Source organism: Etheostoma cragini, chromosome 1 (genome assembly GCF_013103735.1).
Source record: "Etheostoma cragini isolate CJK2018 chromosome 1, CSU_Ecrag_1.0, whole genome shotgun sequence".
NCBI classification, from domain to species: domain Eukaryota; kingdom Metazoa; phylum Chordata; class Actinopteri; order Perciformes; family Percidae; genus Etheostoma; species Etheostoma cragini.
The window spans coordinates 7561754-7578794 of record NC_048407.1 but is presented as its reverse complement, the minus strand read 5'-3'; the positions used below and the strand labels follow the sequence as shown (position 1 = coordinate 7578794).

The following is a 17041-nucleotide window of genomic DNA, read 5'->3' as shown; positions in this document are numbered from 1 at the left end:
ACAAGTTTATATCTCATGAACCGCTCATCCGTATTATACAAAATTTGATGGCTACCAACTAGGCCCACTCTTGAGGTGTCTTACAGTGGGGTACTGATTGGTTCAAGTGGGCGTGGTCTATGGGCCAACGTTCAGATTAACCACTTCCACTAAAGCGAATTACTTGAAATTCACAGGGTAGACGTACAGTGGGTAGCCGACCAGACCTACCAAATATTACACACGTTGACCAGCAGGTGGCGCTACAATGAAGACAGATCTGCACAAAACCCGGTGTGTAGCATCTCCAGATGGCCACGACAACATATTGTATGAAGAATTTTGCTACGTAATTGTGTGCGCAATTCATGACCGAGCGAAGCTTCTGTAGTTCGCTTTGGGTTCCGCTTTTGTGCGCTCCCCGGGTCGCCGGGGACGACTGGCGAGGGGTGGCTTGGACCCCGTTGAAACTGCGTGAAGTTCTAGTTTTCTTTTCTTCTTTAAACATGTTAGTAGAGAGAGAAAAAATACTGGGGGAATCACCGATCCTGCTCTTGATTTCAATAGTATTTAATGTCTTCTGTTCTGTCCTGTCCTTGTCATGTCATAGTCTTCCAGTTGCTTTGGATTAATCTTTATTTGCTTTTCCTCTCTTGTTTGGTGTCTTGCTCATCATCCGTATGTAAAATTTAGACTTTCTGTTTAAATAACTGATACACCTGAACCTGCTTGTCGTTGTTCTTGCATTTAGGGTCCAGAAATCCTGTTCCTGCCTCAGCCCTCGGCCAGCCCTGACACAAACAACTCAGCCTTTGCTTTTTCTTGGCCAGTCAGGTTATGATGACATTAAAACCGCTTCACAAGCCTAAATTAAAGCAATTGGACTGTATTACTCACTGAATTATTCACAAAGAAAATATGGCTGAGTCCATTCACATAAACATTGTGCCAAAATATGACCAATAACGTTGCCATAGACGGCACCTCATCGTGCGTTCCAGTTACCACGGAACTCGGAGCTGGGAATGACATCACACGCAAGTTGAAAGCATTCCATTTATAAGTCAGATTGTTATTGTTTTCTTAAGCGCAAGCCAGGTTAGCCATTGTTAGCAATACCAGTTGATATCAACGCATTACGCTGTTATCAACTGGTAGCAACATGTCCACAGATAGAAGTTGGACAGGACTGTGTCTACAAGTGATTTAGTGATACACAAATCAGAAGCACAGTTAAGAGCAGAAAAGTGTTTCTGACTTTGTAGTACATACGGAACTATTAGGATGCATGAATCAGGTGATTTAACATCATCATAAATTTTTACAGTTTAGCAACAAAACTAAATTCTCAGGGAACATTACTAAGTTTTTTCATGTTGGTTTTGAGTGGTTTGTATCCCCACTAACCTGGAAAACATTTTAAACAGTTGCCTGAACAGTGAATACAATGTGCAGCAGGAAGTGAGGCAGACGGACAGGTTCTGGGGTCAGATTAACAGTAAATATTAAATTCAGTGCCCATAACACTATTTTCCAAGCCCTCATAGCTGTCATATTCCAGGACCCGTGTGTGCATGTGAGTTTCAATGGTAAATCAGCCGTTACATAGCAGTGGTGGGCTGCCGCTGAAAAAATGTATAGAGCAGAAACACTGCCTTGAGTTTGGGTATAAGAGCACTCGCAAACATCACAAACTAAGACACACATACAGTACTATAGCTGGAGATGATTTCATGTTCATTTTACCATCCACTGCTACGTATGTAAATTCTGCTAATTTTCTCCTTCTCTCCTTCCTTCCTAAAGGAGAAAACAGGACAGTTCTGTCTGAATCTTGAAAGTTATTGTTTGGCTAATGATTAACAGTTTGTGTGTATGTGTGTTTGTGTGTGTGTGAGTGTGAGACAGTACTCATTGATTTGTTATGCAAGGAATGTCTTTGATGGGGCTTTAGTGTGGAGGAAACGGCGTGAAAGTCTAATCCTTTCCCACAGGCCTGCCAGCGCCAGCTCAACAAGCAACAGACAAAGACCCCCCCCCCCCCCCCCCCCCCACACACACACACACACACACACACACACACACACACACACAGACATACACACTACAGTACATATTCTCCTATGTAATCCGCTAATTCAAGTAAAACACATTTGAAACTAAATGTATGAAGTAAATATAGTGAATATAAATTATTTATTTTATTAAATAATTATTATTATTACTTTGTTCAGCCTATAAAAGCAGCATTATGTAATTTGTTTACCTTAAAAAAAAACAGCTTCAAAATCATGTGGATGCTCCTCTGACATGTAATAAATATAACGGTGTAAGGCTGGGTAACATATGGATATTATATCCGCATCAATATATATGTCTTAATTTTGGATATTGTAATATTGTGAAATGACACGTGTTGTTTCCTTTACTGGCTTTAAAGGCTGCATTACAGTAAAGACATGTAATTTTCTGAATTTAACAGACTGTTAGTTGTTCCCATTACAGTTTTTTTTTATTGCCGCAGCGGGCAGAACTGGAGTCACATGTGCAAAACTCTAACTCCAGTCTGCACAGTAGCAATTCATGTGGACAAGACTCTGGTTCGTTTTAATTGCTAAAACAGTTTTCAAAACTCTACACACTTATCCTATGGCTTTAACCACAACCTGCCCAACACTGTGGATTTACAGCACTTTGTTCATATGCTAACACACTGCTCCTAAAACCGTTTACCACACATTCAAAACAGAATAGATTTCAGTCTGGTGCCTATCAAACTCTGCTGCTTGCAATTCTAGCTGAAAGACTAAGCAGGTGTCTTGTTTTAGACTTGTTATTGAACATATACGTTTTTTTGTATACAAACACCATCGCTCATCCATCAAGAGCCTGCTGACCTACTGCATCACAGTATTATACGGCAGCTGCACCGTGGCAGACAGGGAGAGGCTGCAGAGGGTTGTAAGGTCAGCACAAAAGATCATTGGCTGCCCTCTCCCCTCCCTGATGGACATCTACACCTCCCGCTGCCTCAGCAGAGCACAGAACATCATCAAGGACAGCTCCCACCCCGGCTCTGATCTGTTTGACCTGTTGCCCTCAGGAAGGCGCTACAGGTGCATCAGAGCACGGACCAACAGAGTCAAGAACAGTTTCTTCCCAAAGACCACCTTGAACTCACATATGCACTGACTCCACTCCATGTCCAAAACCTGTAGACATCATTGGTGATCATTTGTCTATAATGTCATTGTGAACTTTTTTTTGTGAAAACACCAAAAGTCAACCCTACAGGTGATACTCTAGGGTTAGGGTTGACTTTTGGTGCATTCACAAAAAAAGGATGATAATGCAATATCGGCTTAGATGTATTAAGTACAAAATACTGGGACATTTGCAGATATCTGCAGACAGACTACTGTTAGGTGTTATCTCAACATCTCTCCGTTAGTGCATTTATAGGTCCTAGTTGTGTGTGTGTGTGTGTGTGTGTGTGTGTGTGTGTGTGTGTGTGTGTGTGTGTGTGGGGGTGTGTTTTGGGACAGTGTGTTTGTAATAATAGAGTGTAAATATGCGATGTCCCCGTGGATCATTAAAGTATGTCTTCTCATTCTTCTTCTTCTTCTTATAATAATAACAAATTGAGAAAATGGCCAACATGAGGGAAATTAGGTTCAAGTTGAAATGGTTTTCCAGGAGCAGTTTTAAAATCTACATTGGTATGTGCAGTAATGGAGGCCCCCGACAGTTTATGGAGCAGTAGTGTCAAAGTGAAGGGAAATCCGTTCCTAGGCTGACACTGGCTGGTGACTTTGCGTGACATGGCAGTTTGCATTAAAACGGGAAAGCCGGTAGCTCCTCACTGAACCAACTTACACTTATTTTACATGTGATAAACTTTTCTGGTCCTACACAGGTAAGTGTAAGTGGTTTGAGAGTAGGGGGAGCCATTACTGAGCAGACCACATCAAAGACAGAGGCAAGTATTTCCAGGATCCATTCTGCAGGGGGGTGCTGCACTTAGAGAACTCTGGGATTGAGGATGCTGATTGTTTGCTCTTCTTTTGCTCATTTATGCAATATCTTTGGACCACTATCAAACCATACACAAGTATTCATAAATGACAATACCATGAGGCTATAAATCATTTAAATTACTAATAATTACATAACATAACATAACTATAATGGCATACCAAGAACTACAAATACAAAGGCTACAAAGCTTTATAAGAAGGCAACCTTGAGGCAAAAGCTCACCCATTGTGTGCACTCCATGTAGGTCCTTTGCAGTGGCCCAGGTTTGAATCCAACCTGTGGCCCTTTGCTATGTGTCGTTCCCGCTCTCTTCCCCCTTTCCTGTCACCGTCCATGAAAAGCCCCAGAAAATAAAGCAAACTTTAATAAAGAGACCCTTTCCAATTTGTGAGGGAGGGCTACAAGGTGTGAGGTGTGATCACAAGTGGACAGCTCTAAGTACAGGTGAAAACATTCTCAGGACACATTGAGATCTGATAACCAAAACCACAATTGGAGGTGGTCTGGACAATGTGTCCACATTCTCATAGCAGTGTGAACAGGAATGTGTGAACCCTCAAATTTGACCCAAGGACAACATGAGGGCTAATAAGAGCTGACAACAAAGTTGTGAACACAGCACAAACCTTTTCAAGAAGTAGGCCAATGGCGGCTGTCCGCTCCTCATCATCTGTATTTTGCCTAGTATGTAAAGACGGCGCTTCCACTGTCCAAACAGCCTACATTTTGTTTAGTATGTATGCTGCCACAAGCCCACTTATCTCTGACCCTTCACTTATTTTAAATACAGTCTTGGCTACTTGGCACCATGCTCTTTCCATCAGCGTCTCAGGGTCCGGCGGTCTTTAGCAACTAGCTTAGATTAAATTTATTATTCTCTCCTCCCATTATAACCCGTAATGCGAGTAATGCAATAATTATTTGATGAGTAACTGTAACGTGATTACTGAGTCATCAACGGTAAGGCTTTACATTACTGCATTACAGACAACTGCAATGTTATAACTGGCTTCCCCAACCGTGACTTTGAGATTTACAATTTTTATATTTATTAATAATTATGAAACAAACCATATAAATATGACCTGTGGTCTCTTTGCATAAAAATATCATCCAGTTGGATGTTCTTTCTGTGTGTGTGTGTGTGTGTGTGTGTGTGTGTGTCTCTGCTGGCCCTTCCTCCTTCTTGTGAAATCCGAGGCCACCATTTGATTCAGAGGCTCCTCTGCTGTCGGCTAGCCGGCCGGCCGCCCCGCTCAGCAGCATTTGTCACCACTGCTTTTTATGTCACCACTCACCACCTGCTCCCCAAATTCCTCTACATTCTCTCAAAGAGCTCCGTCCCTCCTTCTCTCCCTCCTGCTCTTCCTCCTCTGCTTTCTCCTGTTCTCCTCACCTCCTTTTCTCCTCCTTTCCTTCTTTCTATGATAATAATTCCTCCTCCTCTTCCTTCTCTCTCCTCCACTTTACTGCAGCTACAACCAATCCATTCCTTTTGTGGTTCTTTGGATTCTTCATTTGATAATTACTCATTTGGCCTCTGGCTTTGATTTTTATTTATTTTTGACTTTAAGAGGGTACAAGTTGAACTAAACACTCATCTGAATGCAGCCTCGCATTTGCCCCCCCCGTTCGCTTTTCTGTTTACCTTCAGAAGCTGTCGGCTGGAAGACAGCATTCACCTGCTGCCTGACACTGCATAAACCAGCTGCTACTGTACCCCAAACACACACACACAACACACACAGTCCTGTTGGGTTATTGTCTGTGTGACTTTGGACATGGAATAGAAAGCAGGCTGACTGACAAAGGCTGAAAAGGTCCCTTTAGTCCCCTCTGGTGCCTCCTGATGCTGCTGTTGTTGTTGTTGTTGTTTATGATGATGATGATGATGATGATGATGATGATTTTGTGTGCGTGTGTGCGTGCGTGCGTGCGTGTGTGTGGACCAACAGCAGCAGGTATACATTGTGTACAAAAGAGTACATGCTCTCATCATCCTCTCTGTGTTTCTTCTTGATGAAGTTTACAGGATTATTTCCATTTTAGGTTGGACCATTTCTTTATGACAGTCCCCATGCTGTACTTCAACAGGCTAGACCTACAGAGTGAACATCCAATTGATATGTGCATAATATTATATATAGATAATAGTTTTAAAATAATAATGTATCAATTGGCCTATATTTATACTTACCCAAATTTGAGCAATACTGTATCTGAAGTCTCTTTTATATAGACCTTAGTGGTCCCCTAATACTGTATCTGCAGTCTTTTTTACATAGACCTTAGTGGTCCCCTAATACTGTATCTGAAGTCTCTTTTACATAGACTTTAGTGGTCCCCTAATACTGTATCTGAAGTCTCTTTTATATAGGCCTTAGTGGTCCCCTAATACTGTATCTGAAGTGTCTTTTATAGAGACCTTACTGTCCCATAATACTGTATCTGAAGTCTCTTTTATAAAGACCTTAGTGGTCCCTAATACTGTATCTGAAACCTCTTTCATATAGACCTTAGTGGTCCCCTAATACTGTATCTGAAGTCCCCTAATACTGTATCTGAAGTCTCTTTTATATAGACCTTAGAGGAAAGCACTTTATTCACACATAATTAGACCCTTCTGCGGGACAGCAAAGACAAGAGGATCTACAGCTTAAACCCAACAAACATTCTATAGACATCCTTTTTAATCTCAGTCTAATAATCCAAAGTGCAGCAGATCAAATAAATGAACAGCTTTTAAATTACAGGTCCCATGACATGGTGCTCTTTGGGTGCTTTTATGTAGACCTTAGTGGTCCCCTAATACTGTTTCTGAAGTCTCGTTCCCAAAATTCAGCCTTGGTGGAGAATTCCAGCCACTAGAGCCAGTCTCACAATGAGCTTTCCTTAGTAGGTGTCATTTCTATGGGGCAAGGTTACCAGAGAAAGGACGTCAACCCTTACCAACAGAAGTTCTATAAATCTAGTTGTCTTTCCAGTAAGAAATTTACATCACTGTCTTGTGAATCACCCTTATTCTTCTTCACCCTCGGTTGACTGTATTCTTCTGATTTTGTACCAGCTGCGTAATAGAAGTGTCAACAACCCCCCACTCGCTCGCTAAATCAGCCATTACACAGCTAAACGTTTAGAGTCGTTATATAAATATATATATATATATAGTATATATACATATAATTTAAATATTATAATATATGTATATAATATAGATATGGGTGATATATTGCAATTTATAACCTTTCTTCCAACTTCTAACTGTTCTTAATTTCAAATGATGAAAAGGAAAAGAAAACTTTGTCAACACCTGTTTTATCTAAAAAGATACATTTCTCTGGTTGTTCATATCACTTCAATTTCATTGCTGCAAAATGGGATCGTCAAGCAGAAAAACTGACCAACACATGTCATAAAAGATTGACACTTGGCGCCTGTGTATCAATACAGTATTGCCACTGAAAATATCGCAAAATGTGTGTGTATGTATGTGTGCGTGTGTAGGAATAAGGTCCAGAAATTTTGAATATGGTGTAATCACTAAGTGACAGCACCGCCCTCTAGCGGCTCACTGCTTACATAGTCTGTAGAATGTCCAAGGATCAGTTTTTCCATCCAGGTCCAGAGTTATACGCTATCACTGTCTTACACGCTAACACTGCCTTAATGAACACTGTCTTTTCATTTTGCACTGTACAGTTTGACCAGTGTTTGAAGTATATTGAACACAATATAGTTCTTCACAGCATAACAAACTGCCTTCAAAGTCTTTGAGGCCACCAGGGGCCAAACACAGCAGTGGGGGCTCTGGCAGGCATCCGTGTCTCCATATGAGAGGTTGGCCAATAGTGCTGTAATGGATTACAAGAAGCACAAAGTGAAAATGACTTGAGAATATGAGAAGATATACTTTATTAATCCCTCTTGGGGAAATTCAGTTTGGTCATTCAGTCTGTTACTTTCATGAGTTAGTTACTTTCATGAGTTGCTTCTAACATTTAGTCACCGTATTTCAGTAAAAGAATACATATTTAGGACACCAAAAAGTAAAGTGTGTTCTAAGATTTTTTGTTTGTGTCTTTTGCTGCTGTCTTTGTTCAGTTTCAATTTAGTTGCTTCAACATTACTGCAAAAGATCAACTCATTTTCCAGAGTCAAACAAGAAACAACCATTTCTTTCTTAGTGAGACACCGTTCCGGTGGCCACAGTCGAATCCTTAGATTTCAAAATTCTTTCCTACATGTTTGACATTCCCACCAGAAAGTGAAGCAAAAACTAATCTCAAAGAGGAGTGTCAATCTGACGCACTCACTGCAGACCCTGAAATAATCCAAATGAAGACCAATCCAAGGATAGGACTTTGCCGTCTTCTGTCCAGGACGCAGAGTGGTCTCAGCATCTCCTCCCAATCAGGCTGGGTTCAGAAAGAAGTCCCCTCGCAAGATTTGAGGTAATCATTGAAGTCAGCCGGGACACTCAGCATAGAGCAGACCTGGACAATAACACACAAAGGATAGCTGGTGTGCAATTTGTGCCCTGCTAATACTGACCCTAACAAGAGAGCATGTTGCTCTCGCCTCACAGATAGAGGGGCCCAACCCACATGTTGGTATATCTGGATGAGTGTTACTATCCCCCGTGATAAACCTGAGTGCACAATGTTAAATGGCATCCAGTGATCTTAATGTGGTAGCTGAAGCGTACATATAAATAATATCACAGTAATCTAAAACTGATAAAAAGTAGCCTGAACAAATAGCTTTCTATTTACAGATTACAGACCAGCCCTGTTTCTGTAAAGGAACCCTAACTTGAATTTTAACTTTTTGCCTAATTCAATAACATGTTTTTAAAGGAGAGCCTTTATCTAACAATACACCTAAGTATTTATATGCAGGGACTTGCTTGATTTGAGTACCATCCAAACTAGTAATTGCAAGAGTGTTTCTAACTAAAAGTTTAGATCAAGAGAAAAACATAAAATTTGTTTTCTTAGCATTTAAATCAAGTTTAAGCTGTAAAGGTGACCCCTGTAGTATTTTAAAATCAGACCCCAATTGCATAAATGCCAGGTCAGCTGTTAGCGCAATCAAATACATCACTGTGCCATCTACGTATAAATGGAATTTACAATGTCTGATATCATCACCAATAGTGTTAATATACAGTGAGAACAATAGAGGGCCAAGTATTGAACCCTGTGGTACCCCTTTAGGCAAGTGTAAGGGTTCAGACATGACCCCATCAACCATGACGGCCTGAGTTATATCTTAAAGATATTTTTTAAACCATCGGCAGGTGTCAGAACCCAATCCTATAGCAGACATAGTTTCTACCGTCACCACATTTAGGAGTAAACATAAAACTCTCCTCTTTGATAAAGCTTATAGTTAGGTAGTGATGAGTTGCAGCGTTTGTCCAGACTGGCGGGGGGAGGTTATATAGCTTCAGACACAGTACCCTTCTCTTCTCTGCTTCTCTTCATAGTCATCAGACTCATCTACCAACCCTTATAGAACTGGCTCAGGTCTGCCTGCACCAGGTTTTATGCTGTAATCGTTTTCATATGCCTCTATATCCCAGAAATGTTTGTGACAAACCTAGCTCTGGGAACATATTCCCCAGAGCCCTTATGTTTTTAACACCCAGCAGTTTGTCTTGGGTTAGGGTGGCACCTTAATCATGGTCTGTCTGAGGTTTCTTCCAAAAAAGTCTTTCCGCACTAATGTCGCACTAAGTTCTCGCTCTTGGAGGACTTACTGGAATTGTTGGGTCTTTGTAAATTAGAGTGTGGTCAAGACCTACTCTATCTGTAAAGTGTCTTGAGATAACGCTTCTGAATTAATTGACTGGAACACTCTGAAGCGTATACTGCCCCCATCAGCTCCGGAAGCGGCGCAGCACCGATACTGCACTGGCATTGTTGCTAAAGGCGCCCATGTGATTAAAAAATAAATAAATAAATAAATAAATAAAGAAAATAGGTATTGATTCTTGTGACATCCCTAGTTGTAACAGTATATAGCTAGCAAAGCAGTTTGGTGTTTATATTTGCGGGAATTATTCAGTTTCTACATAGCGTTTGCTAAAGCCTGACTCAACAGGGAGGAACTAGAAATCGTATGTTGCTTTTTTATTTTGAGAGCAAAAACCATCGCAATATGAAAACAGTTTGATTTTAACTTTTTTTGTTGGTAACCGTTATTGTATAATTGCAATATTCTACTTGAGGGCTTGATTTAACGTCAGTATTGGCACAACAGCGATGTGGCTAGTGTTGAGGTGCTTGTGTGTAACATTGCTTACCGGTAACTGCAGGTTACAAAACCAGTGTTTTCACTGTGTATTTAACAGCTGACGTACATGGACCAAAGTGGTTAATCCTGATGCTGCTGATTGACTTGAGACATCCTTTACTATTACCAATGTCCAATAAATGAAGTACCTGTCTGAACTTGGCACGTAGTCTCTCCATGTGCTCCTGTAGCTTTTCAGACTGCGGATCTTCATGAGGGGAGTTTTGGATCAAACCCAGGAGAGCCTCCACTGCTTTCATACGCTTCCTGACAGCACACACATACAGAGAAAACTATCGGCTAGGACACTCTCACCATTAAAAATATGAAGTCATCCAGCAGAGTGCAGAAATAAAAAGTTAAGCAAGACAATCATCTTGTTTGAGGAGACCATACCCGGATTTGACATTTGTGTTGTGTTTGAGGAGACATTTCCACGTGATGGCAAACCCATAATAGAAGGAAATCTGTCGGTCAGAGAAGGAAAGACTGTAAGCAATCTTGAGAGGCTCAATGCATTCAAAGCAACAAGACTCAATTTGTTCTTCAATAAAATAGGTTTCACAGGGTGCCTACCCTGTCTTACTGAACATGTATTCAACCTAATGGTCACATACATAGGAAGGTCATAGTGACTAGTTCTTATTAAAGTTCAGACTTATGGAAACAGAGGGATGTCTGGTGAATTATGTCAGTTCTGTGTAGATGGTACTTATACCAAAAGATAATCAACAGTACACTGACACATCTACAGTCTGGTGTGATGGGTAAATGGGTAATTTTAAGGTACTCCACTACAAATAACCCTATATGGCAGAATAAAGCAGAAGAGTTCCTGTGCTAACTCACCTCAGTGGAGAGCTTTGCCCCGTGAGCGGTTCCATGTCGGCGACCGTCCTGCAGTCCTCGGCGGGTCCCTTTATCAAATCCCTCTCGGTAGCCCTCCCCTCGGAACCTGTAAAAACAATCGTACCCTTTCTCAATGGTTGTTCCTAGACAGTTTTGTGTGATGGTATGTAACACTGCCAAGGCTTTGTAGACTGTGTTTTAGTGACCGCCGATGGTAATACTAAATGTCACATGGATAAAGTATTCTGGATGCAGAGCGCACAGCCGGCATCTGAAACAACTGCTCCACTTAACACTTGTGTGGTGTTCGGGTCTGTGGGGCCCCGTTTTTAATGTTTGCTGAAAGAAAAATTACGCCATTATTTTCTTCTAACTCAAACTCATTGGCCTTTCTGTGAAGAACAATAAAGATCACTTATATTAAATATGGTACACCTCCGACCCAAGTGTATTTAAATGTAGGTGCTATGAAACTATGTTGTATTTCTGCACCTGCTATTCTCACACAAAGTTACACAATTGTTAAATTTCAAGCACTATCATTTAGATAGATCACAGATTAAGTTCTTAGGAGTAAGCACCAATAGTGACCAAAAATCTTGTTGCTAATATTAATTTTTTTATAATTGAATTTCCTTGTTTTCTCACAAAAACAAAAATGATCGTCTGATCATAAATGTGATCTCATAGGGGTAAATGGCAAATATGAACCATAAATGATGTATCATTGGTAATTAAGCTAAAGTATACAAGTATTTTTACATAAATTGTTGTGTCTGTATTGATTTTAAAAAGCCTAATAATGTGGTGGATCCCCCGGACCAGTGAACATTGACTGTGTAACAAAATATAAACACCACACAAGGGTTAATTACCCTGACTTCAATCCACTACCTGTTTATTGGACTTAATTAACCTATTGGGACAATGAATAAATAGCAATACAGTTCCCAATGTTCTGTATATTGCAACCAATCAACAGCATGGCAGATTTGGCATTGCTCGAAGATTTAGTAAGAGGACCTCTATCTCAAAATCACTGAATCGTGTTTTTTACCCATTTTTCCGTTTTACGATTGGTCATCGAGGGCTCCTTTACAAGGCTGGAATATTCATCGATTGATTGTTTGATAGATATGGACCTAATTAGGATACATTTGGGACACCCTTGGGAGGAGTGTGAGGCTCGTGCACGACCGTGTAACGTAACGCACGTTTGTATTTATAACAAGAAGAGTCTCTACAGCTGTGCAGCACATGTTGTTATAAATCAGAATGTTGTTATTCCTTTAAAAATTCTGACTTTTTGGTGCACGAAATCTTTCAGAATAGAAAATATGCAGAGTTTTATAAATGAGGCCCTAGGACAGACAATACTGATTTTCAATTGTTTTTATGTAATGCCAGGTCTAAGCATCTGGGAATTAAATTTTTAAACACGGAATATATCTCAGCTCATGTGTGTATATTGTAAGCCAGTGGGCAACAAGAGAAAGAGAAAGAGAGAGAGAGAGAGAGAGAGAGAGAGAGAGAGAGAAAAAAAAAAAGGCAGGGGACATGTATGAAAGTGAGTATGAAGTGAGCAGTTAGCTGTAAGCGTAGGTGTGCAGTTCAGTGTGTGTGTGGGTGAGAATATTAATTAGTAAGGTTAAAGCTGTGAATGTGGCAGTGCAGTGTGTGTACAGTTAAATGTCAGTGCACAAATACTACAATTCCTTGGGACCCAAGCCAAGTTTCACCTGGTTGCTGATTAAAGTGAAGGGGGTTAGCTTGATGTTAGTGATTTTAGGTGATGCTTGGCGAGCGGAATACAGACTACTTAAACTGTAAACATTGGTTACAAATTCACCTGTCGTTAGTATTATGGATGTGTATCGAGAATCGGTCCTAAACTTCACATTAAGTGATTTTGATACCATTACCAAGTATAGTATCTGGTGGCCCACCAGGCTTAAATTGCCCCCTACGAGGCCCAAGCCACTGGGAATTATTTTGTAATTTAATTTTGAGATTTTTTTAAATTACAGTTGTGGTCAGGTGGCTTTGTTGGAAACTCAGTCACATTTTTGAATCCCCAGTTATCTTTTAGCAATGACTTAATGTAGGGCCCTATGGAATTTGTCTTATAGCTTTTTTTGAATTCTCAATTTAGCAGTTCTCTCCATAATTATGACAAAAACTATTCGGGTTTACACAACCGCTGTCATAAGTATGGGACTGGCCCCAGTGCAAGCCTTCCCATTGTTTTCTTATGGGGTGCCTCCCAAAAAGGCGCAGCGCTATCCTTGATGACACGCACTGGGAATTGCCGCCGTGCGTTGCACTCAAAGTTCCAATTGTATTTGCCCTGGTTACCACTAGTTTTACTTTGCAAGATCCTTCTCCAAAGCACGCTCAGGAAAGGTTTGGCTACTCCATATAGCATTCGGGGATGGGAACAGTGCACTTTGAAAAAGTAACTTAGTTCCTTTAAGGATTACTTTATTTTAAAAGTAACAAAGTTAGATTACAAGTTACTTTATTTAACATTCAGCAGGTGCTGACAACACCCCCGCTACCTCAACATAAAAATTACAACCGGTTTACTGTGAGGCAGCTTAGCATTGACAGTAGTTGGGATTTTGTTTGTAATGCCATGAAAGAGAGCGAGTCAACCGTGTTTAAGGGCAGCATTTCCTCTACAACATATTGCCCCACCAACTTCTTCAACTCTCTCCCACTTACTTGTTTTGCACCAAAGTCGGGCTTTTGTTGTCTGGGCGGTGGTGGTGGGAGTGCTGGGACTTGCTTTGTATGTTTGTATGTTTGACTGCAGTGCTGCAACTCCAAATGTTTCTTCGAATTTGACATACTATTAGATTTTTTGTAGCTAGATAGCGCTTTGTCACCTCCAGCACAGAGTGTACAGTGGACTTTAATATTGCCATCTTTAGCTGACACAAACTCAAGATAGTGACTGTATTTCCAGCTAGAAAAACGCACATCTCTCTCGTTCCTCCATTATTTACGTTTGTGTTGCTGCTTGGTGTACACGTGAACTGTCCTCATGCTAAAAAAGGTGACTTGTTGCATACGTGACTTCACTCCCCAAGACACAAAAAGAAAGAACAAATATATATTTTTACTAAGGAAAATGACAAAACTAATGCAGTAATGCACAGTGACTTGCAAAAGTTACTTTAATCTGATAACTGGTTAGAAAATAGTGACGCGTTACATTACTTGTTAATGAAAAAAGTGTTCAGATTAGAGTAACGCGTTACCGGCATCACCTACCCTGATCATCTAGCAGCTGTCTGGATTTACCCTGCAGAGAGCAGTTAACCTTAGTCCTCAGAAACCCACTGAATGTACAATTCTAACACAAAGAAAGCGGATTAAAAAATAAAATACATGCATCTGGCTGAGTTTCCTACGGCACTGGAGCAATCCCGGAAGTGGAACATCAAGGATATAAACTAAGTTAACGCTGACCTTTCAAGGCGCAACCTATTCCAAAACATTACTGCGCTTTCCCTCCCTCGCTTGTTTTGCCGCTTATCATGTTTGGCGGCTTGAGCTACTGATGCGCTAACGTTGCCCATCCCATACTATGTTTAGCAGTTCATTGCCACACTATCAGCTGCCTAGCCAGCTAGCTTATTTGCTAACCTGTTGTGTTTTGTACTTCTTAGAGAGGACTTGGTGTCCATCAGTGAGGTGTTTGGCGACATTTGAAGTGTTTCCTTTCTTGCACAACACTGTTTTATCTCACCATTTGCATACAGGCTTCTTTATGTCATGGGGTTTGTAATGAGAATGGCTTTGTAGGCAAAGTAGTCCCACAGTAAATTCCTGAATTTTTTTAGACGATACATCGCTTTTATTGTCAGTAGTAGACATGTTGGGCCAAAATCATTCAAAAAATCAAAACACAGTGGCCGTAGACCGTACAAGTATATATATATAAGTATAAATATATATATGATTTTGTGCATTGGCGGGTGAATTTGCTCAATCTACCAGTAGGCTTCCACATATTGACAAAATGCGATATTGCAATATTTATTATGAATATTGCGATTTCAATCTTTTTTAAGTTACGAGAAAACTCATCAAAAATAAATCCATAACAAACATGTTTTCTTACAACACAAGAAAGGAGAAATGGAGCCATTCCTGGCGGAACCCGAGTCCATCCCTGTGAGGTTCTGCTTTCAACCCAGCGTCTTGGGACCGTCTACAAGGTGGAAAACTGAAAGTGGATTTAAAGAAAAATGACAAAAGTTGCCATTTACTGTCACCATAAAAAAAGATGGCTCAACTTATTTATAATATATTTTCATTGGTGAAAGAATGTTATAGCTTCACTGTTATTGAGCCTAGCTCTTCCAAAATCCCTCAGTGTAACTACTGTATGCTCTTATTGTTATCTACCAGTAATACCGTGGTACCTGTATTTGAAATAATTAACCAGTACAGGGTTCAAACTGACACAGTGGTTGTGTTTGCTGTCGCCCTAATGGCTGTTACGGGGATATTTTTACAAATGTTTCTTAAAAAAAGTAATTAGCTCTGTACACTGGAATGCTATGGCTTTTCAGTATATTTACAGTTTATTTAAAACAATTGTACTTATCAAACAAATGCAATAAATATGTTAATACAAGCCTTTTTTTTTAAAACAAGCCTGGTGCCTTGTGCAGTTCAAGTAAATAAAGGTCTCAGTTTTTATTTGAGGAATCGCGGAATGTTGAGAAGGAGACCCTAGATGTCTGGAGTGACTCTGGAATCATTAAAGCAAGAACAGTAAAGGAGTTATAATTGATCTTTGTATCCACTTTTGGTTTTGCACTTTGTAGACGGTCCCTAGACGCTAAGCTGAAAGCAGAACGGTACAGAAGGTTAGAAGGTTCTTTCGGATGAAAACCTGGTTGTAGCTTGTTGTCTACCTTACTACGATTACATAGAGCTGCCGATTATGTAATGAACGTTTCGCCTACTTCGCGACTCTTGTAAATCTGCCAATTTATGTCTAACTTTACCGAAGTCCTAGGACTCGGGTGTCAGGGCTTGTTGGTCTGACAATTACAGAGAACAACCAGAAACATATCAAATTACCAACATTATGTTATTAGGTTATGTCAGGCTATATCAACGGGCTACGTTAATTCGGATATCCATGTAACATTACAACATCCAAATTTCAGACACTCACCTTTCATCCGCCAGTAGAATATTCTCAAATATATCTTCTTCTTCAGAGCCGCCAGCCATCTCCACTTAACTTCCAATCTTATGCTGTAAAAACAGTTTCGACAGTGTTTATTGCCGCTAACCGCTAGCCTCCTAGCTGCTTACTGTATGGTTTCTAGCTGTTTCCAGTAGGCAGCCAGCTCTGCTCCCTCCGCCGTTAGAGCAGTGCTGCCTCCTGCCTGTCTGGAGGGGAACATAGTATGGAGCTAGAACAGTGACAGTAACCTGTGGTATTGAAAATAAAATTTGGCATTGAAACAACAAATATTGGCATTGAAAACTGTTGAACTGAAGTATAAAACACAAACATCAAAAAGTAATAATCTCATAATCCTATGATATTATTTCACTTTGACATTTGTTTGCATCATGACAGGTTTTTCAATGTCAATGTAAATTTTTTCTTGATGTCCGTGTCTTTTCAGTGACAGTTTTTTTCTTTTACGCTGTCAAGATTTTTACAATGTCACTGTTTTCAGTTTCAACTTTCTGTCACTGTTTTGGCATAGGGAGGAGGAGCCTGAGGGGAGGGATAAAGGGGCCGTGGCTTACGGGTAATTTACACAGGCTACTGGCGAGAGACCGCACCTCCATAGGAATCCTGCCATTTTTTCACACAGAAGCAGGCTGGTTTAGTGTTAAC

General features: G+C 40.4%; 1 protein-coding gene across 1 annotated transcript in view; it reads right to left on the bottom strand.

Annotated features, from left to right (window-relative positions):
• Positions 1-8071: 8071 nt before the first annotated feature.
• Positions 8072-17041, bottom strand: part of lto1 (LTO1 maturation factor of ABCE1) — a 21440-nt gene continuing 12470 nt past the window's right edge. Inside the window, exons 3-7 of the mRNA XM_034876092.1 lie at positions 16361-16488; positions 11164-11269; positions 10711-10781; positions 10464-10581; positions 8072-8510 (exon numbers count right to left, since the gene is read on the bottom strand). Coding sequence (XP_034731983.1) covers positions 8439-8510; positions 10464-10581; positions 10711-10781; positions 11164-11269; positions 16361-16419 — 426 coding nt within the window. The 5' untranslated portion in view covers positions 16420-16488 and the 3' untranslated portion in view covers positions 8072-8438. The remainder of the gene's footprint in view (positions 8511-10463; positions 10582-10710; positions 10782-11163; positions 11270-16360; positions 16489-17041) is intronic.